General features: G+C 42.6%; 1 protein-coding gene across 1 annotated transcript in view; it reads left to right on the top strand.

The window, feature by feature from the left end:
- Positions 1-27,721, top strand: part of AFG2A (AFG2 AAA ATPase homolog A) — a 324,422-nt gene that overhangs the window by 26,244 nt on the left and 270,457 nt on the right. Inside the window, exons 7-9 of the mRNA XM_066573780.1 lie at positions 2,437-2,493; positions 5,919-6,042; positions 8,000-8,255. Of these exons, the coding sequence (XP_066429877.1) occupies positions 2,437-2,493; positions 5,919-6,042; positions 8,000-8,255 (437 nt within the window). The remainder of the gene's footprint in view (positions 1-2,436; positions 2,494-5,918; positions 6,043-7,999; positions 8,256-27,721) is intronic.

Below are 27,721 nucleotides of genomic sequence, written 5' to 3'. Positions count from 1 at the left end.
AAGAGAACCCTGACGGACGTCTTCCAACATTGGAGCTGTACAGCCTTAAATCATAATGTCTTCAGAGGTCAGACAGTGGATTGGAAAGGGTTAATAAGCTGCCATCCATCCTTTTATATTCAAAGTTCTATATAAAGAAGCAAACCCTTAATTTGCATCAAAATCAACCTTAATAGAATCTACATTATACTACATTTGCGGTCTATGTACTGTAGCCAGTGTTTTTTTTTCTTTAGTTGTGCCCTTTAAACTAATAACTGATTGGAAAGGGCAACCCTTTTCTAAATATTGCTCAATTATCCCTAAAAAAGGTAAAATATATATCAGGCCCCCTGTCCACGGGCGTTATTGTATCCCGCGGCGGATCTCTGCCACGGGAGCAGGAGCCGCAGACAGTTCTCCGCAGGTCAGCCTAATCTGACAGATAGGCTGACCGCAGAGAATTGTAGCATGCTGCGAATTGCCGGCCGCGAGCGGAGAATCGCAATGATTCTCCGCTCGTGGACAGGGGGCCAGCGCTTTCCATAGCAACGCTATGGAAAGGTTCAGACGGTGTGATTCACCAGTGGTTTATCGCCGGCGAAATCACGCCCGCGGACAGGGGGCTTTAGATTTGGTGAAAATAATACAAATAAAAGATAAAGACCTAAAAATGTTATTCTGGGTTACATCAGTGAATGGTCCGTACATCAGTAGCGTCGTGAAGAATGATAGTGTTGCAGTCATGAATGGGTTAAGGTGCTTTTGGGAGAAGTCGTTTTTAAATCCTTGCTGTCTGTAATTCCCTTCTTCATATCTGTGTCTGTTTTGTAGCGGCTCAGGATGTAGAGCTAATTCCCTGTTTGGTAAGGTAATATATCACAGTGATACTAAATTGTAAACAGATAGCAATAGTTGGAGTGTCGGAACAGGAAAGCTTCTCTGCGGAGGCTTTCATACTCCCCCAGGAATGTCCTCAATAATTTGATATCCTGCTCAACAGGAAATTAGAGCAAGGTCCCAAACGGTTGTAGTGATTGCATTAAGAGGAAAAGGTTTGAAAAATCTAAATTTCATACACTAAAAATGTTATTAATTGTAAGACAAAAATCTAATTCTGTATGTTTGATTTATAGAACCATTTTAATGTCCATAGCTTTTTAACCCTTTCCAATCCAATTTTGGATTCAGGGTTTTTTCTAAAAGGCTTTCTCTTTTTGCTGTTATACACCGGTGCCATCTGCTGGCTAAAGCCAGTGTGTGTGCGCCAGAGAGGCTCTGACAGCGGAGTAGCTGGTAATAGACGGTAAGAATACCCTGTCAGATATCTTCTGACTTTGGAGCTGTACAAGCTTCAAATGGAATGTAGGAAGACATCAGACAGTGGATTGGAAAGGGTTAATATTAAATATTAGGAATGGTATAAACTGCAATTTCTATTATAGTGTTAGTAAAATATTTAATCTCACTAGTACCAGTAGTTATCCAAGTAGTAGTTTTCTGATTCTCCAGTTTATTAAATAGATGTCAAAAGGGTATTTCCATTTAATACCATGCTCAAACATAGTAACATCAATAAAGTCAGAATTTGCGCTCTGTGAGACGAATAGTTAATGGAAAATGAATATCAACTCTGGTGCGGTGGGTTAACCCTTTCAGGGGTTCCCACTCACACCCGCTGTCCAAGCTGGCGTGTAAAACAATCTATGGGCTGTAATCCAAATCAATTGAGAGACGTTCAGGGTCATTTACAGCAACCAGGAGCTGATAATTGCTCAAAATCAAAAAGTGAAGAACAAAAAGGTACCCGCGCTCTTAAACAAACCGAAATGCTTCTGAAAAATCCGGCATAGACCTTTCTGGCCATTGTACGACTCGTATATGGTATTCTCAATAGTTTTATCCTCTGTAGGCTTCATCTCTAATTGTCAATTTAGTGGGTGGAAGCTGTTATGATGTCAGCCGTACTCTGCACACACAGAGAAGAGGAGATCCTGCTCACTTTATTTCTCATACACACACAGAAGCAGCAGTAGTATGCAGGACATTGTGCAACAGTACTGAGTTGTGTAGATGTGAATCAATCACTGGGTGAGATAAAACTCCAGAGACTTCTGCAGTGTCTTTATGGGTCTCTTTCTCACCCTGCAGTTGGTTCCTCCTCTTCCCTCCCATCTCCATAGACTGCTGTGGGCAGCACATAACCTGATCTCTCAGTGAGCTGATCTGTCTGGAGACTGATTTTAGCAGTATTTTAGAGTGAATGATCACTGCAAGAAGCAGGAGAAGAAGAAATAGTTCATAAGTGTACAAAGAGCAATTTCTCTCTAATTAGATATATGGCAATGCTACTTCTATTCAGTTGCACTGTTGAAACACCTATTATGTAATAAACGCTATACTAAAACTATTGGGGACATCAATGGTTTATTTAGATTTATTCATTTTCTATTGCAGATTTTATGGAGAGTCCGAAGCTAGACTGCGGCAGATATTTGCTGAAGCATCGCAACAGTAATTAAATCCATAAGACTTTTTCTACTTTTTTTTATTTAAAGGTTTTTAAAGCATGTATATAACACAAAGAGAAAATATGTTTTTCTAGAAATGCTTTGCAATGCAGAAAATCCACAGAAAAAAGGCAAATACTAGTTTTGAGTGAAAAGGGTACTGTGCCCCACTGGCCCACAGACGCTTTAGGGTGCATACAAGTATTATTTACTGTGTAAGATAGAAGCACAACACTCTTAGCCCCAATGTCTATGAACGAATTTGATTTGCGGAAGATCCGCAAGTCAAGCCGTCCATAAGGAAGCATGGGCGGCCGCACTGTAATTAAAGCATGCGGATTTGTTTTGCAGATCTTTTGGTGCGGAAAACAAATCGCAGCATACTCCGTTTTAGTGCGGATTTCATGTGGACGGATTCCATTGAAGTCAATGGAAGCCATCCGATCTGCAGCCCGTCCGCATTGGGATGGGCAGCAGGAGTTTGAACCCCCCCCCCCAAAACTCTACTGTGCATGAGTGCCATTCAGCGCTTCTGCACACATCCGCAGTAGTGAAAAAATAACATCCAGACAGGTACGTAGAGTCCTCGTCCGCTGGCAGGGCCAGGGTCCACTGCGGGCTCCCACATGCGGAATCTGATCCGTCCGTGGGCATGAGGCCTTAGAGGTTACTATAGTTCTAAGTGGTACACAAGCATAACAGTTCCAGTCCCCAGAAGAGGTACACACTTTGGCGGGCCAAGTTTCTTAAACAGCAGAAGAAAACTATTGCAGAATACTTACATTACAATATACTGTTTAGTACAATACACAAAGCATATATATATATACACACACACATGCACAGTACTTTGAAAACGCAATGTGAATGAACAAATCAATCATCTAAATCAAATCAATATTTGGTGTGACCACCCTTTGCTTTCAGAACAGTATCAGTTTTTCTAGGTACACTTGCACAGTCAGGGACTTTGTAGGAGTGTAGTGAGGTGTATGGTTAACCAGTTTTAGCAAACCTTGTTTTCATATGTAGATTGAAACACAGTCATTAACTTGAACAGAAACAGCAATGTAGGAGGCTTAAAAATGGGTGAGGGACAGCAAACGCTGTTACAAATGTGAGGTTCTGGAAGACAGTTTCATTCTACAGATCATACATCATGCAACACTGAGCTCAGCAGCAAGACAAAATATAGTTATACTGCATCACTGCAATGATTTCAAAGCAGACTGGTGCTGTTCAAGCTATTTTGAAAACGCACAAAGAAACGGGCAATGTTGAGGACCTTAGAAACAGCAGATGGCCGCAGAAATGTAGTTTTGTACAGGCCTAAAAAAAAAGGGTGAAGGAAACTGTAAAGGAAAGCTGTCAGCTACTTTGAGCTCTATCAGCAAATGGAGTAAGGGATTTGATCAGATTAATGGTGCCCTCAATGCTGAGAAATACAGGCAGATACATATCTATCATGTAATACCATCAGGGAGGCGTCTGATTGGCTCCAAATTTATTCAGCAGCAGGACAATGGCCCCGAACATCCAGCCAATGTCATTAAGAACTATCTTCAGTGTAAAGAAGAACAAGGAGTCCTGGAAGTGATGATATGGCCTCAGAGAGCCCTGATCTCATCATCATCAAGTTTGGAGAGATAAAAGGATTTGAGCAATGCTACATCCACAGATCTGTGGATAGTTCTCTAAGATGTTGGGTACATTTTCCCCGCCTAGTTTCTTTAAAAAACGGGTGCAAGTGTATCTAGAAGAATTGATGCTGTTTTGAAAGCAAATCTTGATTTGATTTAGATTCATCTTTTGTTCATTCACTCTGCGTTTTGTTAATTGACAAAAACGATTAAAGGGGTTGTCCCGCGCCGAAACGGGGGTTTTTTTTTCAATAGCCCCCCCCCGTTCGGCGCGAGACAAACCCGATACAGGGGTTTAAAAAAAAAAACGGATAGTACTTACCCGAATCCCCGCGCTCCGGTGACTTCTTACTTACCTTGCGAAGATGGCCGCCGGGATCTTCACCCACGGTGGACCGCAGGTCTTCTCCCATGGTGCACCGTGGGCTCTGTGCGTTCCATTGCCGATTCCAGCCTCCTGATTGGCTGGAATCGGCATACGTGACGGGGCGGAGCTACGAGGAGCAGCTCTCCGGCACGAGCGGCCCCATTCAGAAGGGAGAAGACCGGACTGCGCAAGCGCGTCTAATCGGGAGATTAGACGCTGAAATTAGACGGCACCATGGAGACGGGGACGCTAGCAACGGAACAGGTAAGTGAATAACTTCTGTATGGCTCATATTTAATGCACGATGTATATTACAAAGTGCATTAATATGGCCATACAGAAGTGTATACCCCCACTTGCTTTCGCGGGACAACCCCTTTAACACTGTTTTGGAAAGCATTCTTACTTTGCCGCTCTTTTTTCCACACCTGCCTAAAACATTTGCACAGTACTATAGTGCTTTAAGTGGTACACAAGCATAACAGCTCCAGTCTCCAGAAGAGGTACACACCTTGGCTGACCAAGTCTCTTAAACAGCAGAAGAGAACTCTGGTAGTAGCAATGGTAGTAGTTTCTTAGGTGTTTTTTTCTGCAGTAATTGTCAGATTTCGGTGTTATTAGACAGATTGTTGTGTGAAACCTTCTTAGTAGTGGAACAAGTTATTTCTATTCCCGTACTGACAATCTACTAGATCTATGGATGCAAATGGTAACATAGTATGTTAGGCCAAAAAAAGACCTATATCTATCCAGTTCAGCCTATTTCCCATCACAATGTTGATCAAGAGGAAGGCAAAAAAAACCCCAATGTGGTAGAAGTCAATTTTCTCCATTCAAGAGAAAAAAACTTACTTTCCAACTCCAGTCTGCCAGTCAGAATAATCCCTGGATTACCGACCCTTTTGAAGTAATTATTGACTATACAATGTAATATTGTATCGCTCAAGAAAGGTATCCAGACCCCTCTTAACCCCCTTTATCAAGTTCACCATCACCACGTCCTCAGGTAGAGATTTCTATAGTCTCACTCCTCTTACAGTAAAGAACCCCTTCTATGTCGGTGTAGAAACCTTCTTTCCTCTAGACGATTCCCCACCCGCAAGTGGAATATCGCAGTTGATTTCCGCTCAGGGGCATGGAAATGCATTTTTCAATGCATGTCCCATGGACTGCATTCTGCAAAGATTCGAGTGCCAGCGGGGGTGAGCGATGGGTTCCGGGAGTGAGCAAGGGGGAGCAGGGGGGTGGGAGAGAGAGAGATCTCTCCCCCGCCGCCCGCCGCCGTTCCCCGAATCTTTGCAGGCGTGCAGGCAGATACTCGAAAAGGACGATACTTGCTCAAGTATTTGTCCTTAAGGAGTATGCTTGCTCATCTCTAATTATAATTCTATTGACAGTTCTTACTATTGTTTTCTTTTGTAGTGTGCCTTCCATTATATTCATCGATGAACTTGATGCACTTTGCCCAAAAAGGGAAGGGGCGCAGAATGAAGTGGAGAAAAGGGTGGTGGCATCATTACTCACACTAATGGATGGGATTGGCTCGGTAAGACCTATTCATTGAATGTAGCTTGAACTTGCTTCTGATGGGGTAAACCTAGGCTTACCACTTGCCTGGTAAATACTGATTATCCTACTCATTGTCACATTAAAATGAGAAAAACCTTTCTGAAAACTTTTTTTATTGTAGATTTTGAATTTATGTCTCGTGTAAATATATTTGGAGCAGAAATTAGACATCTTCAGTGTATTTTTAACTCCTTAGTGACATAACTCATTTTAGTAAGTCATTGATCCAGCAGTTCTAACTTTTTTTCATCAATTTAGCTGTATAAGATTTCCTATTTTTCAGGGCAAGTTCTAATTTTCATAGAAACTAATTTTGGGTACATATAATGTATTGAATAACGTTTTAAAAAAAATTTCTACGGAGCAATGACAAAAAAAGCAATTTAACCATTGTTTTGGATTTATGACATTCACTATGCGGTAGAAAGTTTATGGTAACTCTATTATACGATTATGACAACACCAAATTTCTAGAGGTTTTATTATGTTTTACTACTTTTACACAAGATAAATACATTTTTTTTCTTTTTTAAACAAAGAGACTTTGTTTGTTACCACACTCCAAGAGCAAAGCAGTTATATTTTCTTGTTGATAGAACTGTATGAGAACTTGCTTCATGCAGGGTGACTTGTAGTTTTAAAAAAAGCCCCTTAAATGTGACAATCAGAGAACAAATATGCTCTCTGATTGATTATGGATTATGAAATAAACAAAAGTCCGGGGGGACAGACAGGAGGAGTAACAAATCATTCTCTGCTGCCCTCCTGTCCCTTTGCTCACAAGCAAGACAGCTGTAGATTTAGTATTCTTCACCTTCATTTCAAATGGCAATAGCTCTGGTTCTGTCAACATTACCATCATGCTTTTGTGTCATTTTAAAGCCATGATTACTGTTGGTAGTATTGATAGAACCGGAGCTACAGCTGTTTGAAGTACAACGAGCTTGGTTTATCCAAAACTGCAATGTCCTTCCCCTGTAGAAAGATCTGTGTTTGGTGTAAACTGTAAAGGGGGTTAAGTTTACACTGGTAATACTAATTGCCCGTAATTTAAGTTGTGTTTATATGTTGTGACATTTTCTCAGTTTTGGTGCGATTTCTGCAAAACCATGACAAATACGCTACATGTACCTGGAAATCACAGAAAACCATGATAACTCATTAAAGTGTTTACAAGCACTTATATTCTACTTGGTGAGTGACTACAGACTCCTCCTCCTCCTTAGAATGATGCAGCCTGAGCCCTGTGATCAAACCAACATAGAGCGTTAGGACATCATGGGAATGTGGGCAGCTGATCGGGGGGAATTTATTATTGTAAAACAAGTGAGATGAACCAAAATCTGACACTCTTTTTGTCCTTATAAACTTGACTGGTATTTTGGGGGGAGAAAAGTGGCAATCTTAGGTAGACCCCTGCTACTGTATTACAAAAGGGGTTTTCCAGGCATAAATATTATTGATGACCTGTCATCAGGATAGGTCAACAGTTGATTGGCTGGGATCAATAACATCAGTGAGAGCCGTGCTTGCAGTTACAAGCGCCGGCCACCACACAGAGGTCGGCGCAGAGAATTCTGCTTTTCTGTTATTGCCGTGCTGACAGCACAGCTGATCGGTCAGGGTCCCGACCGGCGACCCCAACCGATCAACTGTTGATGACCTATCCTGATGATGGGTCATCAATAGTATTTATGCCTAAAAAAACCCTTTAATTGCTGGATATCAAACTGCCAAAGCTTACCAGTACTTGAAATTGTACATTTTTCTTTGCAAGGACCATAGTTTTGATACACTTCTGCCTTATATTGTGCTTAATTATCTTAACCATCATTGTGTGCTTCACCTGCATCTTCTTCCTGTCTTCTTCATTATGCATAAGTATAATAACGTGAAATATGAAATATATACTTTATTTTTTATACCATGTTTAGGAAGAAAGTCAGGGCCAGCTGCTGGTTCTGGGTGCGACCAATCGTCCTCACTCTTTGGACCCGGCATTACGTCGCCCTGGTCGATTTGACAAAGAAATAGAAATTGGTGTCCCCAATGCTCAGGGGCGCTTGGACATTCTTCAACGGGTACTTGTTAAAGTTCCACACCAGCTGAAAGAAGAGGAACTAGCAGATTTAGCCAATAGTGCCCACGGCTATGTGGGGGCAGATTTAGCAGCTTTGTGCAAGGAAGCAGGTAAGTGATTTTATACTTACGTAAAGCTGTATGCATTATTAACCCGTTTGTCCTCTGTCAGGTAGATATATGTCACAGAGGTGTGGGTTGGGTATGAAGCTGGTTGAAACAGCTGACATCTGCTGCAAGTAGCTGCATCCGGTGCTAGCTCAACTCGTGTCTGTTTTATAGCTTACATGCAACTGTTAATCCTTGGTGCAGCATGAACGACGTCAAACGGGGAGTGTGGGTTAGGGTATCGAACATGGGGAGCCAACAGTTACCATCGTGGCTTTGGGTCTTGTGAAATCTCCCATGCAATGTATAGGTGAACATTAGGAAAACAATATAAATACTACATACTAAAAGTAAAGTGAAGTCAAATTACATAAAAATTAAAATAAACAAAACAATTAGTATTGTTGGGTCAATAAGAGCCTGAACTATCTAAATATTGCATTATTTATCCAATATGGTGAACACTGTCAAAAAGGGAAAAAAAACATCAGAATTATATTTTTGGTCACCCCATCTTACAATAGAAATTGAATAAAAAGTGATCAAAAATTGTAAGTACCAAAAAATGATAGCAATAAAAAGTACAGCTTAACCCGCAAAAACTAGCCCCTAATGGTATATTAATGGAGACCTCCAGCGGCGTAAATCCACAGCAAATAGAAGATCCCGCGATTTATTTCCCGCGGTAGAATTCCACATGTGAGCACTGGCAGGCAGAAAGCTATTAGGTTCAATAGAACATAATAGCTGCGGAATTCACATGCGGATTTCTGGCGCAGGAAACGCGGTAGAACTCCGTTTGTGGGCATTGACCCTAAATGTGTAGGGCATCCATTTTATGTTATCTTAGGGCAAGTTAGTAAAGCTGCCCCGTGGCACACTTACCTTCCAGAGGATAACAGATAATGGATTTCTGCTGCAGTTAGCCTTCCATGATACTGTCTTCTCATACAGTCCAGTGATCTATGGGACACCACCAAAGAGTTGTCTACCTTGTCCAGGAAGTAGAACAGAGGAGAGGCATATGCCCGAGCCTTCTGTTGAAGGTGTTACAGTAGGTTGGGAAATCTTCCAGGCGTGTAATAAATGTAGGATATTTGAGACTAAAAATCTCTGCTTGCTATGTGCAAACGTAGATTTGTGTCAGAATTAGTGTCATTTTCTGACTTTACAGTTAACTGTCTTAAATTGGGAGCCCACACCCACTGTGTGATAAGCATGCCCAGTTTTCTCCTCAGAAACTGGCAAATGTGGTGAAAAGTGTAAAATTTTGTGCAATTTTATTTACACAGTTTACACCAAAAACTTGCAAAAAGCTCATTAAAGGGTTTTCCAGCACATAAACTATTGATGACCTATCCTGAGGGTAGGTCATCAGTAACAGAGCAGTGGGGGTCCACCAGTCAGCTGATGTGAAGTTGCTACTGCCGGCAGAAAAATTCAACACGCTGTTCGTAACGCAGCGGCTTGGGATAGAACCGCAACTCTCCCATTTTCTGTATTGGGAGAGAGCTGCCATACCGTAATCAGGCCCTACAGACTTCATTATGAGGCCCCCGGAGATCTGCATAAACTTCACATCAACTGATTGCCGGTGGTTCTGATCGGTGGACCTGGCCGATCTGCTATTGATGCTGAGGATAGATCATCTATAGTTTTTGCATCGGTAAACCATTTTAGTAAATGCAGGTCACAGCGTCTTTACCATAAGGGGGGGTATAACGTCTCCTCCCTTTACAGGCTATGGATCTGACATGATAGCTGGGCTTTGCCGCAACAGAACCCTTAATATACCTGTACATGATGTGGATTGTCTGCAGCGTATCCATAGCAAAATCTGCAGCATATCTGCATGGATTACACTCTCATTTTGTTGTGGATTTGCTGCTGATTTCGCTACTGCATTGCAAAGTGTGACATCCACAGTGCAAATCCGCAGAAGGAATCGACATATTGTGGATTTCAAAATCCACAGCACAGGTCAGCTTACGCATGGAAAATACCGACAGCGTGTAGACATATATCCGTATGTAATACGCAACATGTGCATGTAGCTACAAGGTGACGCAGGAGCCGACCCCAGCTTAAGCTGATTTTGGAAACTTTTGCTCTTTAGGGTCTGTCACTTTCCAAATGCACATATTAACCCTTTCCAATCCAATTTGTATCCTGGTTTTCCTAGGGGGCTTACTCTTTTTCTGCCGTTCTACAACGGCACTATCTGCTGGCTAAAGCCAGTAGTGCATGAGGTGACACGTTGGATAGGCTCCGACAGCAGAGAGGCTGGCAATATACAGCAAGAGAACCCCGACGGATGTCTTCCAACATCACAGCTGTACAGCCTTAAATCATAATGTTCTGCAGAGGTCAGACAGTGGATTGGAAAGGGTTAATGGAGGGTGAGCCCTGCAAATAATTAATTTAAACTATTAATTCCCTTCAGATTATTTATAGTGCAGTAGGAATTGAGTTCACTTAGTTAGAAAACTTTCTGCCATGCCGATCCGGGATTCTGGGTTGTGCCTATAGAATGTTCGGAGAAAGATTGAGTGATCACGGATTGTGACAGAAAGCCTATTGTCTGTAGTCCGTGTCTTCACATCCTTCAAGTGAAGCCTTGTCCTTGCTGTATCCTAGGTATATACGGCAGAGTTAAGCTCGCAGGACTCACATCTGCTTCTTCACAATGCTGTATTAATTTCCAGCACTGATTCATCGGCCCTCTGCCCCTGAGCAGGATATTAATCTCCTGAAGCATGCATGACTTTCTAATGTCATGAGAAAGATAAGCCTTGCTTTTTTTCCAAACCACTAGGAAATGTTAATAATGGAGCGGAGAACAAGCTGCGGAGATGGCTGGTTAGCAATCGAGGTTTCCTAATATAGGGATTTATTGCGACCGTGGCCTTCTAAGGCAGCCTGCGCAGCTGCGTCAGGGCGAATGTAAATAGAGCCTGATTTCTTCAAGAAGGGGATTCATGTGATTTGTTTAGAGTGGAAGGAAGTATTTAGTTTGTAATGCTTAAAATTAATCTTCAATATCCGCACGATCTGCACACCATTTTGGCGTGCTGTTATAAAACACTGGGCCTCTGATGTGATAGCATCATGGGGGCCAGAAAGGTTTGAAGGCATTGTTTAAAGAGTAAGACTAGACAGTGAAAGTCTAATTGAATCCAGACAGGACTGTATTATTTGAAGGTTTATTATCATTTAGGGGAAGGAGGGGGACGGCTGCAACAAGAAAAGGAATTGCTAAACTTAAGGTTTTTTTATTCCCTTTCCTATATAGTCTCGTGGCGACCAACGCTGTGGTCTTAAATAAACGCTAGCGTATCGTTTCATCGTGGCATCCCGGTATTCTTTTAGAATGAAGTATTCATTAATATATATCTTTGTGCAGGAAGAACACATCTGGTTCACATGACTTAACTTAAGTTGTTGTGAAAAATTGATACATAAAATATATTAAAAAGTTGCATAATTAGAGATGAGCGAGCACCCAAATGCTCGGATCCGCGTTATTCGAGTTGAGCTTTTCGTAAAATTTGAGAGCTCTACTCGAGTAACGAACCCCGTTGACTACAATGGGAGACTCGAGCATTTTTGTATGTGGAACGCCGGGTCCTGAGCTTTTTTTTTTTTCTTGGTTTGTGTCTGTCTCTCTCTCTCCTTCTCCCCCTCCCCCTCTCTCCCCCTCCCCCTCTCTCTCCCCCTCCCTCTCTCTCCCCCTCCCTCTCTCTCCCCCTCCCTCTCTCTCCCCCTCTCCCCTCTCCCCCCCTCTCCCCCCCTCTCCCCCCCTCTCCCCCCCTCTCCCCCCCTCTCCCCCCCCTCTCTCCCCCTCTCCCCCTCTCTCCCCCTCTCTCCCCCTCTCCCCCTCTCCCCCCTCTCCCCCCTCTCCCCCCTCTCCCCCCTCTCTCCCCCCCTCTCCCCCCTCTCCCCCCCTCTCCCCCCCTCTCCCCCCCCTCTCCCCCCTCTCTCCCCCCTCTCTCCCCCCTCTCTCCCCCCCTCTCCCCCCCCCTCTCCCCCCTCTCTCCCCCCTCTCTCCCCCCTCTCTCCCCCCCTCTCCCCCCCTCTCCCCCCCTCTCCCCCCCTCTCCCCCCTCTCCCCCCTCTCCCCCCTCTCCCCCCTCTCCCCCCTCTCCCCCCTCTCCCCCCTCTCCCCCTCCCCCCCCCTATCTTTCTCCGGCTGAGCAATGGATTTTAAGCTCACCAAAAAAAACATCGTTCAGCCGAAGAGTAAAAGATGGAAGCGCTTACACACAACGATTATTGCTCAAAAGCCATTGTTTGAACTTATTTTGAGCAATAATCGTTGCGTGTAAACGGGGCTTTAGAGATGTTCTGTGACTTGTGCAGGGGTCATTGTACACTGAAGGGGAGTAGATAAACTGTGATTATCACTTATGGGGGACATGCTATCTATGTATAGGTGTCATCTTTCATTGTAATCCTGCCTGTGATGATAATGAGATGACTACTGAAGAGTTTTTTTCTGCAGAACAGGAAGTGTCAAACTATTATTAAACTTGGTGGTTGATGTGAAAACTGCAATATATTAGGAATTTTTAAAAATATAGAATGTTACATGAAAAATTAAAAAAAATCAATGAAGATTCATAAAAAATATGTTTAACATTAGAACTTGATAACGAGACATTTTTTTGATGGCACATTTCCTTTAATGGGCACATAAGTGTATTGATCAATACATAATGTAAAGCATGTTGACTTGGAACATTACATTTATATGTGTGTGTTGCAGATTAAATGTGGAATTTAGTTTCTCCTCCCACACTTTGCCTTTATAACCGCATAGATTTTAAAGCTCTTATGGCCACAGGAAAGGGATTAACTTGCCAATCAGTGGATATCCAACTGCTGAGACCCCAACCGATCCAGAGACATTGCCCCTGGTGCATGACCGAAAGTTCAAACACTCGTCAATCTCTAGCAATCCCATTCACTTCAAGCAAGCACATTCGGCTATCTCCAGCAGTTACCATTAAAGTGAATGGAGCCGTGTCTTGGCAGTTACCGGCAGTCCCATTCACTCCAAGCAAGCACTTGAACTCTGCTATCTCCAGCAGTTCCCATTAAAGTGAAGGGAGTGGTAGTTCGGCAGTTACCCGCAGCCCCATTCACTTGAAGCAAGCACATGAACTCGGCTATCTCCCGCAGTTCCCATTAAAGTGAAGGGAGTGGTGGCTTGGCAATCTCCAGAAGTCCCATTTACTCCAATGGGACCACTAGAGATTGCCAAGTGTTTGAATTCAACAGTTGACATTGAAGTGAATGTAGCGGTAGTGAGCATGTCATGCCACCGCTGTCAAAATTTGGGATGTGTCTGGTACAATATCTCTGGAACTCTGGGGGTCCCAGCGGTCTATACCACACTGAGCAACAGGTTGTTCCCTGTCCTGTGAATAGGGGATAACTTGCAATGATGGGAATAAACCTTGAAAGGGATTATTTGGGGACATAATATTCTGTAAAACCTTGCTCAGTCTGCAGTATTAAAATAACAGGTTACATACTCTCTCCTCCGCACTCCATTGCCATCTTGTCGGTTCTCCAGTCCAAGCTCGTCTTCACTACCGGGTGAGGGGGGCCGGTGATGCTGTCCCTGACAAAAAAGCCATGGGATTGCAATAGCCAATCACCGGCTCCCTTCAGCCGGTGAATAGCTGCAGCGCTCATGTGACCCAGTGTTGGATCTTAATCACTCCCTTCCCGGAAGTGAAGTTCAGCGGGGACCGGTTTTACATGCTATTATGTCCCCAGATAACCCCTTTAAGCCATTGCTGGCAAGATGACACTTGACATCCTTTCCATGACCCCTATAGTGTCCACTACAGTTATCTAAAAGAGTATTCTCCTAAGTTCCCATATAACATTTGCAGCCTCGGTGCTTTCATAACACGGCCAGGCATATTTTCCCCATAATTGCCAGTCACAGTGTCCCCTTCTACGATATGCTTAAACAATACTGGCAATTCTAAGTATATTGGGAGTTATTGTTTCTGTGATTCCCTAACATACAACGTAACTTTATTCCTTGTTTCACTGAAATTAATTCCGAGCACCTGAAAAACCCTGTTCAGAACAGTGTACAATCATATAGGAAAAAAGCGGCTACAGTGGTTAAACTAAAAGCCTATAAAGAATGTAGGACGTTTTTCTAGCGGTATGTTTGTGTTTAGGTGTGATTTAGTTATACCGTTGTATGAACATTCAAGAGGTTAGTGTGTATTTTTGCATGTGGCACTATTTTGGTTATGGATAAATCATGTGTTGTAAACGCAACTAGAAAATCCTTCTTGGCAGCCGGGTCTCACTGTCATTCATCTGCCCTCCTGCTACTTCATTGACAGGGACATGTGACCACACCAGCTCACTTTGGTGTGATTAATTTTGCATTATGTGCACATTTTCAATGAGCCATATAAAACGTTAGTAGCAGTGGTGGGAAAAAAATAAATAAAAACAAAACTTAATACTCACCTGTCCAATTACCTGCTGCCTCCCCGTCACCTCGCCCATACTCCTTTTGCAGTAAAATATAAGTAACTTCAAATGGAAATGGATGAAAGTGAACATCCTAGAGTTACTGACAAGCCTCGTAAGCGAAAGAGGCATCCACAGACACAAGAATGTGATAAAATAGGTCGACTAAGGGGCACAATACAGGACCTTCCTGTGACTGTACGCGGTTCAGGAAGATTGATGAAGAAGAGTGAGGGAGGATTATACATTTCATGAATTTCTTTAAGGATGAAAAGTGTCATATCTTTCATCGTTCATTAAAATTCGCTCTGCAAAACGAAGACGTCCTTGGAATTCTGATGGGGAATCAAAACAAAAAGGAAATTCTTTCACTCTTTGGTAAGATGAATGAAAACCAACGTAGCAGAAGATGTGCACGTCTGCCAAAAAGCTTTTATTACAATTCACAGAATTAGAAACCGTACAATTCCAACCAATCAAGATGGTCTATCGAAAACTAGGAAATCACTCCAGTTTTCATCACCTGTGGAAATCAACCTCAAATCTCAGACAGGAAGTTGCATCTGCCATTCACTCTCAGTCACTGAAATGCAGAAAATCCCATTACGGTACATGTGACAGCTGTTGTTTCTATCCGCCAGAAGAGGTGAACTGCAAGAAACTGTGCAACATGGTCAAGTCTCTACATGCTGAAGCCAAGTTGTCCTACGACACCTCCAGAAATGTCTTTAGTACATCGTACAATATTAGCTCATGTTATTAGCTGAAATACACAATTCACTATCTCAGGAAGTAACTGATTTAGTAGCCATGGAAAAGAAGCTGGAAGCAGAACAACGGATACATCTTGCCAGAGCCAACCATTTTTACAACCGGATTGGGTGGCTCGCCGTACCGTAAAGTGAAATCCAATGAAAGTAGCTATTGCTGTGGACTTTCCAAAGAATGTAACCAGTTCCCAGTATAAGAAGCAGTGATGTTTATTGCACATGACAGCTGTCATTCTTCTCTCTTCACATCTGTATACTTATCCAGACATCGTTGTGAGAAAGGGAAGTGATAAAATGGCTTCAGTGCTGCACCATTCCATCCTCCATCACCTTGATGCTTGCATCAAGCATCTGCCAAACTTTTGTGATTTGTGTTTTATGGTTCAAAATGTATTTCATTTATTTATACATTTATGTTAGCTATCACCATTAGCCATTGAATACAATCTTGTTACATTTCACTCATCTCTAGGCAATAAAGCACATATCAATCTCCAGATCTCGTATAATAAACATTTACACCCAACAATACATCGCCTAGATCCATTTACCCAAAAATTGTATTTTAAATCAAAAGAAATGAGAAGGAAAAAGTATCACTACTCTCAAAAGAATAATAAGAGAAAGAAGAGAATTAAGATATAGCGTTAGGAAAGGAAAGAACTAGGGGGTGTAGGGAAATGGGAGATAAGGGTGGGACAGGGAATCTGACCTTTCGTCACCTCAAAACCACTTATCTATTTTCTGGTAAACCTATGGAGGGGGTATGTTTCCGTTTGAAACATACACATCCACGTAGTCACATCCGGGGTGTCACGGAGCTGGTTTCAAATGGTCCAGATTGGCAGATACTTGTTGTACCTCATCTCATCCCTACTGCATAATTCCTCCATATAGCTGATGTTGTCAAGCGCCTACAACCACATTATCCTAGTAGGCAGAGATGTGGATTTTCATTTTCTGGGGATCACCTGACGTACCGCCAAAATAAAGAATATCAACAATGAATTCTTGGCCTGGGCCAGTGAGCCAGGAAAGATTGACAGTAACGCTGGCTCTGGGGTCAGCCGTAACTGATTCCTACAAACCCATGAGTAGAGGGCGCCAACCTCCTGCCAGAGGCAATGAACCATTGGGCTAGGCCACCAGATGTGGGAAAAAGTACCCCTTTCCGTCAAGCATTTCCAGCAGGTATCCGGGCATCGGGGGCATCACCCAGCTCCCTCTCCCATTGTGTTTTGAACAAAACAAAAATTACCATTTTTTATTTAATTCATTATATATTCTTCATTGTTGGCAATGCTGATGGAGCATCACTGTCACTTTTTCTGGTTAGAGGCCATTCCTACATAGAATGGGATAAGGGCGTGGGTGTAATCAACACAAAGGAGAAGGTGAAGGTCCTTTAATATTGTCATTCAAATCTTCAGATATTATAATTCGTGTTTTGAAATATGACTTGTAGTGGACTTGTACTGTTCTTCCTCTTCACTTGTAGATTACAGAAATGACTTGCATTATACCAGCCCACTGGCTCAAACATCCTCTCATCTGGCAGTGTGAAGAGTGTTTATTCCAACGAACTTGTTTCTTATTTTATGAAGATATCTTTTTAAACGTGGAAACATTTATTAACAAAGTAATTAAGTGAACGAATACTTGATACTTCTAACAGTGTATTTCATGAGGATGCCATAAAAACAAATGTTTCCAGTACAATTGGACGGCATTTTCACTTTATTTTATTGTTGTCTTTAGCAAAGAACTAAACATAAGAAAATAATGAAACCCAGTCACATTCTTTCCGGTTAATGGAAATCAGAAAGGGCTTTTTGTCCCAGCTTGTAAATAGAATTAACTTTGGAGGATTGCTGTCCAAGAGAAGACTGCATGCTCAGTCTATTAAAAATAAAGATGTATGCAGTGTATTGAGATGTACATAAAGTACAAGCCGAAGTGACTAATAAAAGGGATTGTTTGAGATTTATCCTTTTTTATATAGTCTTCTTATTCTTGAAGAATTAAAAGGGCTTTCCAATATGATGTTTATTAAAAAAAAACATATGTGGTACAACCGCAGCCAAACACGCTTTGCACATACAGGGATGCGCCCAATGTACGGACGTGATTGCTGCTACATTGTTTGCAGTGGGGTTTTGCAGTGAGGAGTGCTCTAAATTTCCTCCAAGATGATGTATTTACATGCAGTTATTGCTGCACAAGAGAGTCACACCAGATACGGAAAGCAAAGGTTCACATACTTTTGCCAGACACGTGTGGTATTGGATCATTTTCCTCAATAAAAGGTCAAGTCTAATATTTTTGATACATTTATTTGATTTGGTTCTCTTTATCTTCTTTTAGGACTTGACGTGAAAATGTGATGCAGTTTTAGGTCAAATAGAAGAAATATGGAAAATTCTGAAGGGTTCACAAACTTTCAAACGCCATTGTACATGCAGTGGTGCTCAGTAGAGTGGGCGCTGTAGAGACGGAGGTTATTGTTTAATAAACATCCTATTGAAAAGACCTGTTAATGGCTATATTAAAAAAAATATATAGATCCAGGATAATCCCTTTAAAGATGACTTAATTTATTCATCTGTGACTTGGTTGCTACAGATTGTGCTGTTAGATTTACTTTGAGGTTGATATCTAGTAGGATATATTATGTGGGATGTAACTTGAGTCAATGGCAGATCTGATACATTCAGGCAAGTGGCATTTGTGGCCTGTACCGGAAGCATTTGGTCCATGAACAGTAATTTGGAGCTTTTTTGCTTCAAACATAAGCTCATTCAGTCTATAACTGATGTAATGTCCTCCCAAAGAAGACTTTTTGTGTCCTTACATATTTGACTCGAGGATATAGGGGAAAATTTAGCAGGTACAGGATGAACACAAAAACAGTCCTTGACTTACCTCCTATATCTGTTGGAAATCAAGGACTGTTTGGGTGCTCACCCTGTATAATTTCCCCCAGTGTATGTTGCACTTTACACATGTAGAAGCACACGCCTCTTTATGTATTAAGCACATGCCCTGCAGCTCTGTGTGCTTTTCACAGAAATGTCTAGCCCCTACTAGGCATACATTTCTGGCACAGCGTAAATGTTACATAAATTTGTCGGTCTGGGATGGCCACGCCCCCTCCCGACATGACCGACCTACCTGCTTTTACCAAAAGTGGGGAGGTCGGCGCAGAAGTTTGAAAAGTAGCTAAATTTTTGCACAAGCAGCCCCTGTGCCAATGTTTGTGATTTTTTTTTTCTTTTCACGCCAGTATTTTGGCATAAAGTCTTTGTAAATGTTCCCCATAGCTTTTTCTCCTATCTGTTTCTCAACCAATCCTTTCTCACAGACAGATCAAGTCCAAATATAAGACCACTAAAGCCACCTTATGGACCCTGCTCTTACATAGTCCATACTCCAGAAAGCACTTTTTTACGTTCAAGGGAAAGCAATACATAAGTGTCTCGGAGAGGTAATGTTTTTTTTTTTAACTAAGTGAAGATGTGTAAGTGAGTGTGTAAGAGACTAAACGTGCAGTAAGAGTGAACGAACGGTGGGCAGCGAATCGGTGTGTGAATAGGCAGGAGAATTGTGAATGTTATATATGAAAAAAAAAGCGAGAACGGACGAGGCATGTGACGAGGCGCATGTGGGTGGAGGCACGTGAGGAGTGCGATCTATTTGAGTTTTGTTGCTTTTTAAGTTTAATTGTAGATCCCCACTAGATTGGGCTTCATGCTTGTCAATACTGTCCTGTGTGCTACTTGTACAATGTATGCAGTCCTTAACCACCTTGCAAACTCGGATCACAACCTCCTCTCCTTCTCCATCCGGGACTCTAGCATGTCACCGGACCCCCCCCCCCCCCCCCTACCTATTGCACTTCTAGAAACCTCCAGACCATATCCACCCAACAGTTTGCTGAGACTTTACAGTCTTGCTTGTCCTCCATCTCTCTCTCATCTCATGTCCCAATCTCGCTACCGAACTTTACTCCACTACCCTCAGACTTGCCCTGGATGAAGCGGCACCCCCCATGACCCGAGCCGTCCACTGCAGACTTCGGCAACCTTGGCTCACACCCCAAACGCACTTCATCCGGTGGTGCTCCAGGTGTGCTGAGTGGCTGTGGAGAAAACAGCCCGCAAACTTACTCCACTTCAAATTTATGCTCAAAACCTACAACCTCCATCATGCCGAACAAGTTTATTTCACCTCACTTGTCTCCTCACTATACCACAACCCCAAATGACTTTTCAATACATTCCACTCCTTCATCCCCAAAGAACGGGCCCCCATGATAGATCTCAGTGCTGAAGAGCTAGCCGCCCGTTTCAAAGAAAATAAAATCAAAAACATCAATAAAGAAATCAATGAACACTGCATGGCTAGCCCCGATCTCGGTCTATTCAGCACTGCCTCTATCACTCACTCACTATGTATACTAAAACCAACTACAGAGGAAGAAGTCTCCCAACTGCTTTCCGCTGTGTGCCCCACCACCTGCGCTAATGACCCTCTCTCCTCACACTTCCTCTGGTCCTTTTTCCCGGCTATCATTACCCACCTCACCACCATCTTCAACCTCTCCCTGACCTCTCGCATTTTCCCTCCCTCATTCAAACACTCCACCATATCCCCCTGCTAAAAAAAACCAACCCTTGACCCGACTGACGCTGCCAACTACCGAACCATCTCAAATCTCCCTTTCATCTCCAAACTACTTGAACACCTGGTCTATTCCCGCCTCATATGCTTTCTCTCTGAAAACTTTTTCCTCGACCTCCTCGAGTCCGGCTTCTGCCCCCTACATTTAACAGAAACCGCCCTAACAAAAGTGTCAAACGACCTGATGATGGCAAAGTCAAGGAGCAATTATTTCCTACTAATCCTCATTGACCTCTCTGCTGTGTTCGACACTGTTGACCATGACCTCCTCCTTGCTATGCTTTGTTCTATCGGCCTAAAAGACGTTGCTCTTTCCTGGTTCTCCTCTTCCCTCTCTGACCGCTGATTCAGTGTCTCCTTTGCTGGCTCTGCCTTCTCCCCACTTCCCCTTGCTGTTGGGGTTCCCCAGGGCTCAGTCTTCGGCCCCCTCCTCTTCTCTATCTACACAGGTCCAATTGGACAAACCATCCGAAGATTTGGCCTCCAGTATCATCTCTACGCTGATGACACCCAGCTATACACCTCTTCCTGCGAGATCTCAATATGTCTACTCCAAAATATCACCAAGTGTCTGTCCGCTGTCTCTAACACCATGTCCTCTCTTTTTCTCACACTAAACCTCTCAAAAACTGACCTCCTGGTCTTTCTGCCTTCTGCCAGCCGTCCTCCCCTCAACATCTCCATATCAGTTTTTGGCACCATCATAACCCCCAGACAGCATGCCTGCTGTCTTGGGGTCACACTAGACTCTGACCTCTTCTTTACCCCTAACATCTAATCTCTGCCCCGAACATGCCACCTGCACCTCAGGAATATTGCTAAAATCCTTCCGTTTCTCACCACGGAAACGTTAAAGACACTCATATTCGCCCTCATCCACTCCCAACTCAACTGCTGCAACTCACTGCTCATTGGCCTACCCTGCACCAGACTCTCCCCTCTCCAATCCATACTAAATGCGGCAGCTAGACTCATTTTCCTATCCAGCCACTTCTCAGACACCTCTGCACTTTGCCAGTCGCTGCATTGGCTGCCCATCCATTACCGACTAAATTTAAACTCATCACTCTCACCCACAAAGCTCTCCAGGGCGCCATGCCACTGTACATCGCTTCTCTCCTGTCCATACATCACTCCGCCTGCACACACTGCTCCGCTAACACATAGGCTAAATGGCTCTCTAATACAAACCTTACATGCCTGCCTCCAGAACCTTTCTAGAGCATCACCGGTTGTCTGGAACGCACTCCTCCAAAACATGCAGGCAATCCCTGACTCACTGAACTTCAGACACATCTTTAAAATGCACCTCTTCAAAGAAGCATACAAAATCTCATGATCTAATCCCTCACCCCCCACAACATGCCCCCTGCCCCTCCCTATGCCTATCATGTACATCTCGTGCCCCTACACCTCCATATCAACCCCTCCCTGACAGTTTCCTAATAACTGAGTACCACATGTAATTGTCATATTATTTGTGTTCCCTCGTGCCACTGTACCTCTTGTATCACCCCCACTCTGTTTATTTCCAATTAAATGAATACCACATGTAATTGACGTATTGTTTGTGCTCCCCCGTGATTTGAAAGCTCTGCAAAATAAGTTGGCGCTATACAAATACATATTATTATTATTACCGTATATATTAGACCTCTTTTTAGAGCACTATGACATTACAGTATATAGACATTAAATAACCAGCGGGGTTGTTTATCCGAGTCTTGGGGTCAGGTAGGAGCTTTTCTAATGTTGATCCAGGGATTATTCTGACTGCCATTATGGAGTCGGGATGGAATTTTTTCCCCAAATAAGGGCTAAATTATTCTTTTGCCTCCTAGGGTTTGTTTTTGCCTTCCTCTGGATCAACAAGGCGGGGGTGAAAACAGGCTGAACTGGATGGACATTGCCTTCTTTCAGCCTAACATACTATGTTACTATATTAAAAATGTGTTTTACCATTGTGGGTTTCAAAAGGTCTTCTTTCATGACAATGTTAAATTGGTCTATGTGAAGGCCCCAACTGTTTCTTGTGAGCCACATTCAACTTTGACTGATGGTTGAGAGCCACATTCAAGTCAAATATATTAAAGGGCCGCTCCAGTGAAAACACATTTTCCAATCCCTGTCCCCATCAGGATTTGCCTGTCGCACTCTGGAGGTCTCTTCTGTGTATTGCAGCCACTTCCCTGCAGTACAGCCCGCTGTCTGATGCTTATCACGCACCATCTTGAGAGTGAGATTTTTTTTACGTTCAGTTTCACATCTATCCCATGATGCATCAGCACAGCATTAGCTGATGCTATACCATTCTTGCCTACTGGGAAACAGTTTAATGTATATCATTGTCTTCTATATTCACTTATATAAGCTGCAGACCGTATACAGTCAGGGGGATGAGCTGTGATCTCCTCTATTATAACTGTGTGACAGGAGCTGTATGGTCATCAGTAACTATGACAGGAGTGTCTATGTCCCTCTCTCAGCAATTTCTATTTTAGGTGAATGTAACAGCATCACACAGACTGCAACTGACTTAACTTGAGAATACAAAACTTCAAGCAGATCTGAGCTGGTCAGAATTGAGACCACATGACTTTGAGGAAAAAGAAGTTTGGAGTTTCAGACAGAAAAATAACTAACCAAAGTAAAGGTCCATTTACACTCAAAGATAATCTTTCAAACGATTGAAAGTTTTAGCGATCTTTTTGCATAAAGTGTTAATGGCCATTAACACTTTATCATCTTCATTTGCATGTAAAAAGGCCACCAAGAGATTAATGCACTGTTCTCACGTTTGCCGGCAAATCACAATGTAATCTCTCAACTCCAGTGGAGAACACAGCATGCGGTCTATTGAGAGACACTTTATCTCTCTGCAGCTGAACAATGGATTTTAAGTTCACCTTAAAATCATCATTCAGATGAAAAGTGCCTGCGTTTACATGCAACGATTATCGCTCATTTTCGGTTATTTGGACGTATTTTGAGCGATAATCGTTATATGTAAGTGGGCCTTAACACTAGCTTATATATATATATATATATATATATATATATATATATGGGGGATAGCTACATGATGAATTAATTAAATAAAATGTGCCCCTTTAACATATTAAACATGGAGAATCAAAATTTCAAGTTGCAGGTAAATATTTTTGTATAAAATTTGACACCCTGGAATTAACACCCTCCCCCACTCCAAATTGTCAGCGTTTTGGGGATAGGATATGCTTGTAGACTTGTTAGTAGATGTTTTATCACAGCAGGTGAATGCATCTGGGCTTCTATGGAGAGCCATAAAGCAGGGGGTCACAAGCCACATTTAGTTTTCGGTCCACTTGTTGGAAATCAGTGGTCTAGTGGAAGAAAATTGTCAAGTCCATAGTCTATTTAAGAAGAAGACACCAAGGGCTGTTGTTTCCTCTAACCAACCAACTGACCAGGAGAAGAAAACTGCAGCTAAGAAATGACAGCACAGGTTACATTCATGTACGTGATAATATACTAAAATAGTTAAATTGCTATCATCCGGCACCAATGTGAAATGAGCAATGCCGTATCATGTTACTGCAGAAGCATTGGGTCAAAGGCTACAATGGTGGGAATTTTTAAAATCACGTTGGACATGGATGTTTTAAACATTCTTTAATTTGGAATTTTCTTTAGCCTTGTCAGGTCCAAGCATGCTGGATTATAGGACTTATGTATACACTGCAGCTCTCTAAGCAGTCTACCTGAATTTGGGGGATCGTGTTGTCTACATCCTTATATGCTGGGGGCTTTTGGCAGTCCCACATTATGCCTTCACAAACAGTAGAACTTCCTGCACTATTAAGAATTTTGAGAGCGTGTGCATCCACCCACACAGCCTCTCAACAGCCAAAAATATGTCCCGGTTCCTAAGGACTTCTCTAAGTTGTCAAGAGCTGCATTCACATTTAACACAAGGATAATTGCATTTTAGGAAACCACAATTGTTCGGAAAAGAATTATGCCTCCTTACAAAATGTCTAACACATAACAGACATCCAAATAAATCTGAGGCTACCAGGAAAGAGAATGAACAAACCACAAAAACCACATCCTTATTCAGTATGGTAACCTAGGGCAAATGGACAAGTATTAAAGGAAAGAACAGATTTTCACGTGATTGCAGCGAGCAAATATTAAATCCAGACCTGAAAAAAAAACCCTCAGAGGAGGCTATTCAAGTGCATATTTTACTTGTCAGCTAATAGCGCCTGTAACTATCTGTATTGGGAGGATTGCAGAGTTTTCTGGTATGCAACAGTAAACTTCATTTTGGAGTTCCTTTTACATTTGCAGCTTTATACTGCTGGTATATAGCTGGACGAGTTACTAGGGACCTTGGATAACCTTAGCAGGTATGATTCAGAAGACTAACATGTCAATAATTAGCTCAATGTTCTTGGTCCTAGTATGCTCACTTGTATGGATACAAATCCAGTTGCCAAGATGTTTACAGACCATTTGTTGATAGGAGAGATCTCTTTAAATCTTTAAGATGCTGCATTGGCATGGTATGCAGATAATGTATCACCTTTCACTCTGTTCTAGTAGGTGGCGCTGAGAAGGTTCACATCACCATGTAGACTTTTTTGAACATTTCTACCTAGAACAAGTCTACAAGGGAAAAATACAAAAGAGGGTCCTAATTGCAGCTGGAACACCTCAGTAAAAAAAAGTTTCTTAGTTGCATATAGAGCTTGCTAGTTTTTGGCACTTGGCCAGCATTTTGAGGGTCCATTTACTTTGGTGTAAGTGCACTATCTGGCAAACATCTATTTGTACAATGCCTTACTATCAATGGGTTTATGGTATAATGATATAGGGTTTTTAAATCTTCACCAATATGCAAGGTAATAATAATAATCTTTATATAGCGCCAACATAATCTGCACACTTCTAAAACAGGGGGAGAACAGATAGAAAAAGCAAAGATACAAAAACCATGGTTACATGTAGTCATCGATTAATGGAAACAGTAGGGATGAGGGGCTGCTCCAACGAGCTTACATACTACTGATAATCGGGTGATACAGAAGGTAAAGGGGCTGGAGATGTGCAGGTATGGTGATGTGGAGAATGTGAGATGCTATACACATAGACAATGGTCAAATTGGGCCGTATAGTGGCTGAATCGGTATGACTGCAGGGGGGCGGCTGATTATGGCTATCAGGGATTGCAGTCAGCAGGTCAGGGAGCATGTTATCAGGTGGAGTACAGAGGGGTTTGGTTTAGGAGATATGGTATGCTTCCCTGAAGAGGTGCGTTTTTAGAGCATGCCTGAAATTTTGTGTGTCAGGGATTGCCCGAATAGTTTGGGGTAGAGCGTTCCAGAGGACTTGTGCTGCTCTGGAGAAGTCCTGGAGGTGGGAATGAGAGGTTCAAATTAAAGGGGCACTTAATCTAATTTCATTAGCAGAGCAGAGGGCGTGGACCAGGTGGTTGATTGAGATGAGGGAGGCAATGTATGGCGGTGCGGTGTTATGGAGAGCTTTATGGATGAGTGTAGTGACTTTAAATTGAATTCTGTATTTGACAGGCAGCCAGTGCAGTGACTGGCACAGGGCAGAGGCGTCCAAGTAGCGGCTGGACAGGAAGATAAGCCTGGCTGCCGCATTCAGGATGGATCGGAGGGAGGGCGAATCTGGTGCAGGGGAGGACGATCAGCAGCAAGTTGCAATAATCGAGCAGAGAGTGGATGAGGGCAAGAGTGAGTGTTTTTAACGTGTCCACGAGGAGAAAAGGGTGGATTCTTGCGATGGTAGTGCCATCATATCCCTCTGGATTCATGCTAACTCTCGTCTCCTCACAAGCAGCTTGAAAAAATTCTTATACATAAACTATATTCACTGTGTATGCTGTAAGTTACTGGTCCAGGATTGGTTATCTTTCAATGCCAGATGACATCACTTAGCATTGAATGATCTACTGATTGATATATTAAAAATAAGAAGCTATGAGTGCAGGGAAAAGTATTCCACTTCTCTGATTTCGTATAGAAAGAAAAAATCTCCACGCTTGATAGACCGGGAACAAAATCAAGCCGTCTAAGTAATGGGTACAAATAGCCATGGCTTATTATAAAAAGGTTGTGACGCAATTTAGCACTATAATGTGTCCTTCTCAAGCTTGGGAATAGCACATTATAATTCCGAAAAACACGTCACAACCTTTTTATAATAAACCACGGCTGTATTCCATATATGCTTTGAGTATCTTGTTCATAGACTGGATTTGTTTTTGTTTTTTGGTAGTGTACTTTTGCTCCTGTGGCTGTTTCTGGTTCAGTCCATGCCCCATGCCTTGTAGGTTCTTGTTGCTTTCCCTGTTTCATCTGTCTTGTATTGTTACTCAGTAGAGATGAGCGAGCGTACTCGTTAAGGAAAATTACTTGAGCGAGTATCGCCATTTTCAAGTACATGCTTGCCCGAAAAGATTCGGGGGGGATGGGGGGGAGATCTCTTCCCTCCGCTCCCTCCTGCTCACTCCCGCAACTCACCACTCACCCCCGCCGGCCCCCGAATCTTTTCGGACGAGTCGGCATGTACTCGAAAATGGCGATACTCACTTGAGTAATACGAGTATGCCCGCTCATCTCTATTCCTTAGTTTAACTCTGCTCTATTTGATTTCCTTGTCTCTTGGTGAGTGTGAGTTTCTTCTCATTCTTTATTAGGGTCAGTATTTTAGATAGGGTTTCCATTCAGAATATCTTTAGATATACTCAGACAGTGGTGTCTGGCATTAGGGTCAGCATCAGGGATACATTAAGAAAGGGCCAGTTATTGACAGTTTGTATTATCTGCTTATCATCACCATCTTCTGCATTATCTGATACCATCATCATTATTATTATTCAATTACCATCACTATTCTGTTTCTGTCATCCATTGTTGAATTCCTATTGTTGTGTTCTTTACTTACTATTGTTGATATGTGCTTCATGTTAGTGCTCACTCAGCTGTTCAGTTGTTTAACAATTCAGCCCTTTTGTAAATCCTGGGAGTATCTGAGTATTCTGAGTCAACATTAGTACGCACGGAAGACAGTTGCTATAGTTCAAGCCCAGTTCTGCTGTCTTGTGTCCAGCTGTCATTGTTGCAAGTCGAGAATGGATTTTTTTTAACCTAAGAAATCCAGTGCTACTACCCTGTTTCCCCCAAAATAAGACCTACCCTGAAAATAAACCCTATCCTCAATTTTTGGGGGGAGGCTTGAAATATAAACCCTACCCCGAAAATAAGCCTTAGCTGCATTACATAAAAAAGGGAATACATTACCTAGCAGGTATGGCCAGGTCCCTCCCGCTGCTCTCAGGAGCCTTGACGCTCGTCTTGCAGTCCACAGAAGATCACTTGCTGGGTAGAGGATTCATAAATCTCACCTCCAGGAAGTGATGGCTCTGATTGATTGGTTCTCGAGCGCTGCTCAGCCGATCAATGCAGCGCTCAATGAGATGAACCAATGCGATGGCTGTGAT

Source organism: Eleutherodactylus coqui, chromosome 7 (assembly GCF_035609145.1).
Source record: "Eleutherodactylus coqui strain aEleCoq1 chromosome 7, aEleCoq1.hap1, whole genome shotgun sequence".
Taxonomy (NCBI): domain Eukaryota; kingdom Metazoa; phylum Chordata; class Amphibia; order Anura; family Eleutherodactylidae; genus Eleutherodactylus; species Eleutherodactylus coqui.
The sequence above is the reverse complement of the archived record's forward strand: the minus strand, read 5'-3'. Positions and strand labels throughout refer to the sequence as shown.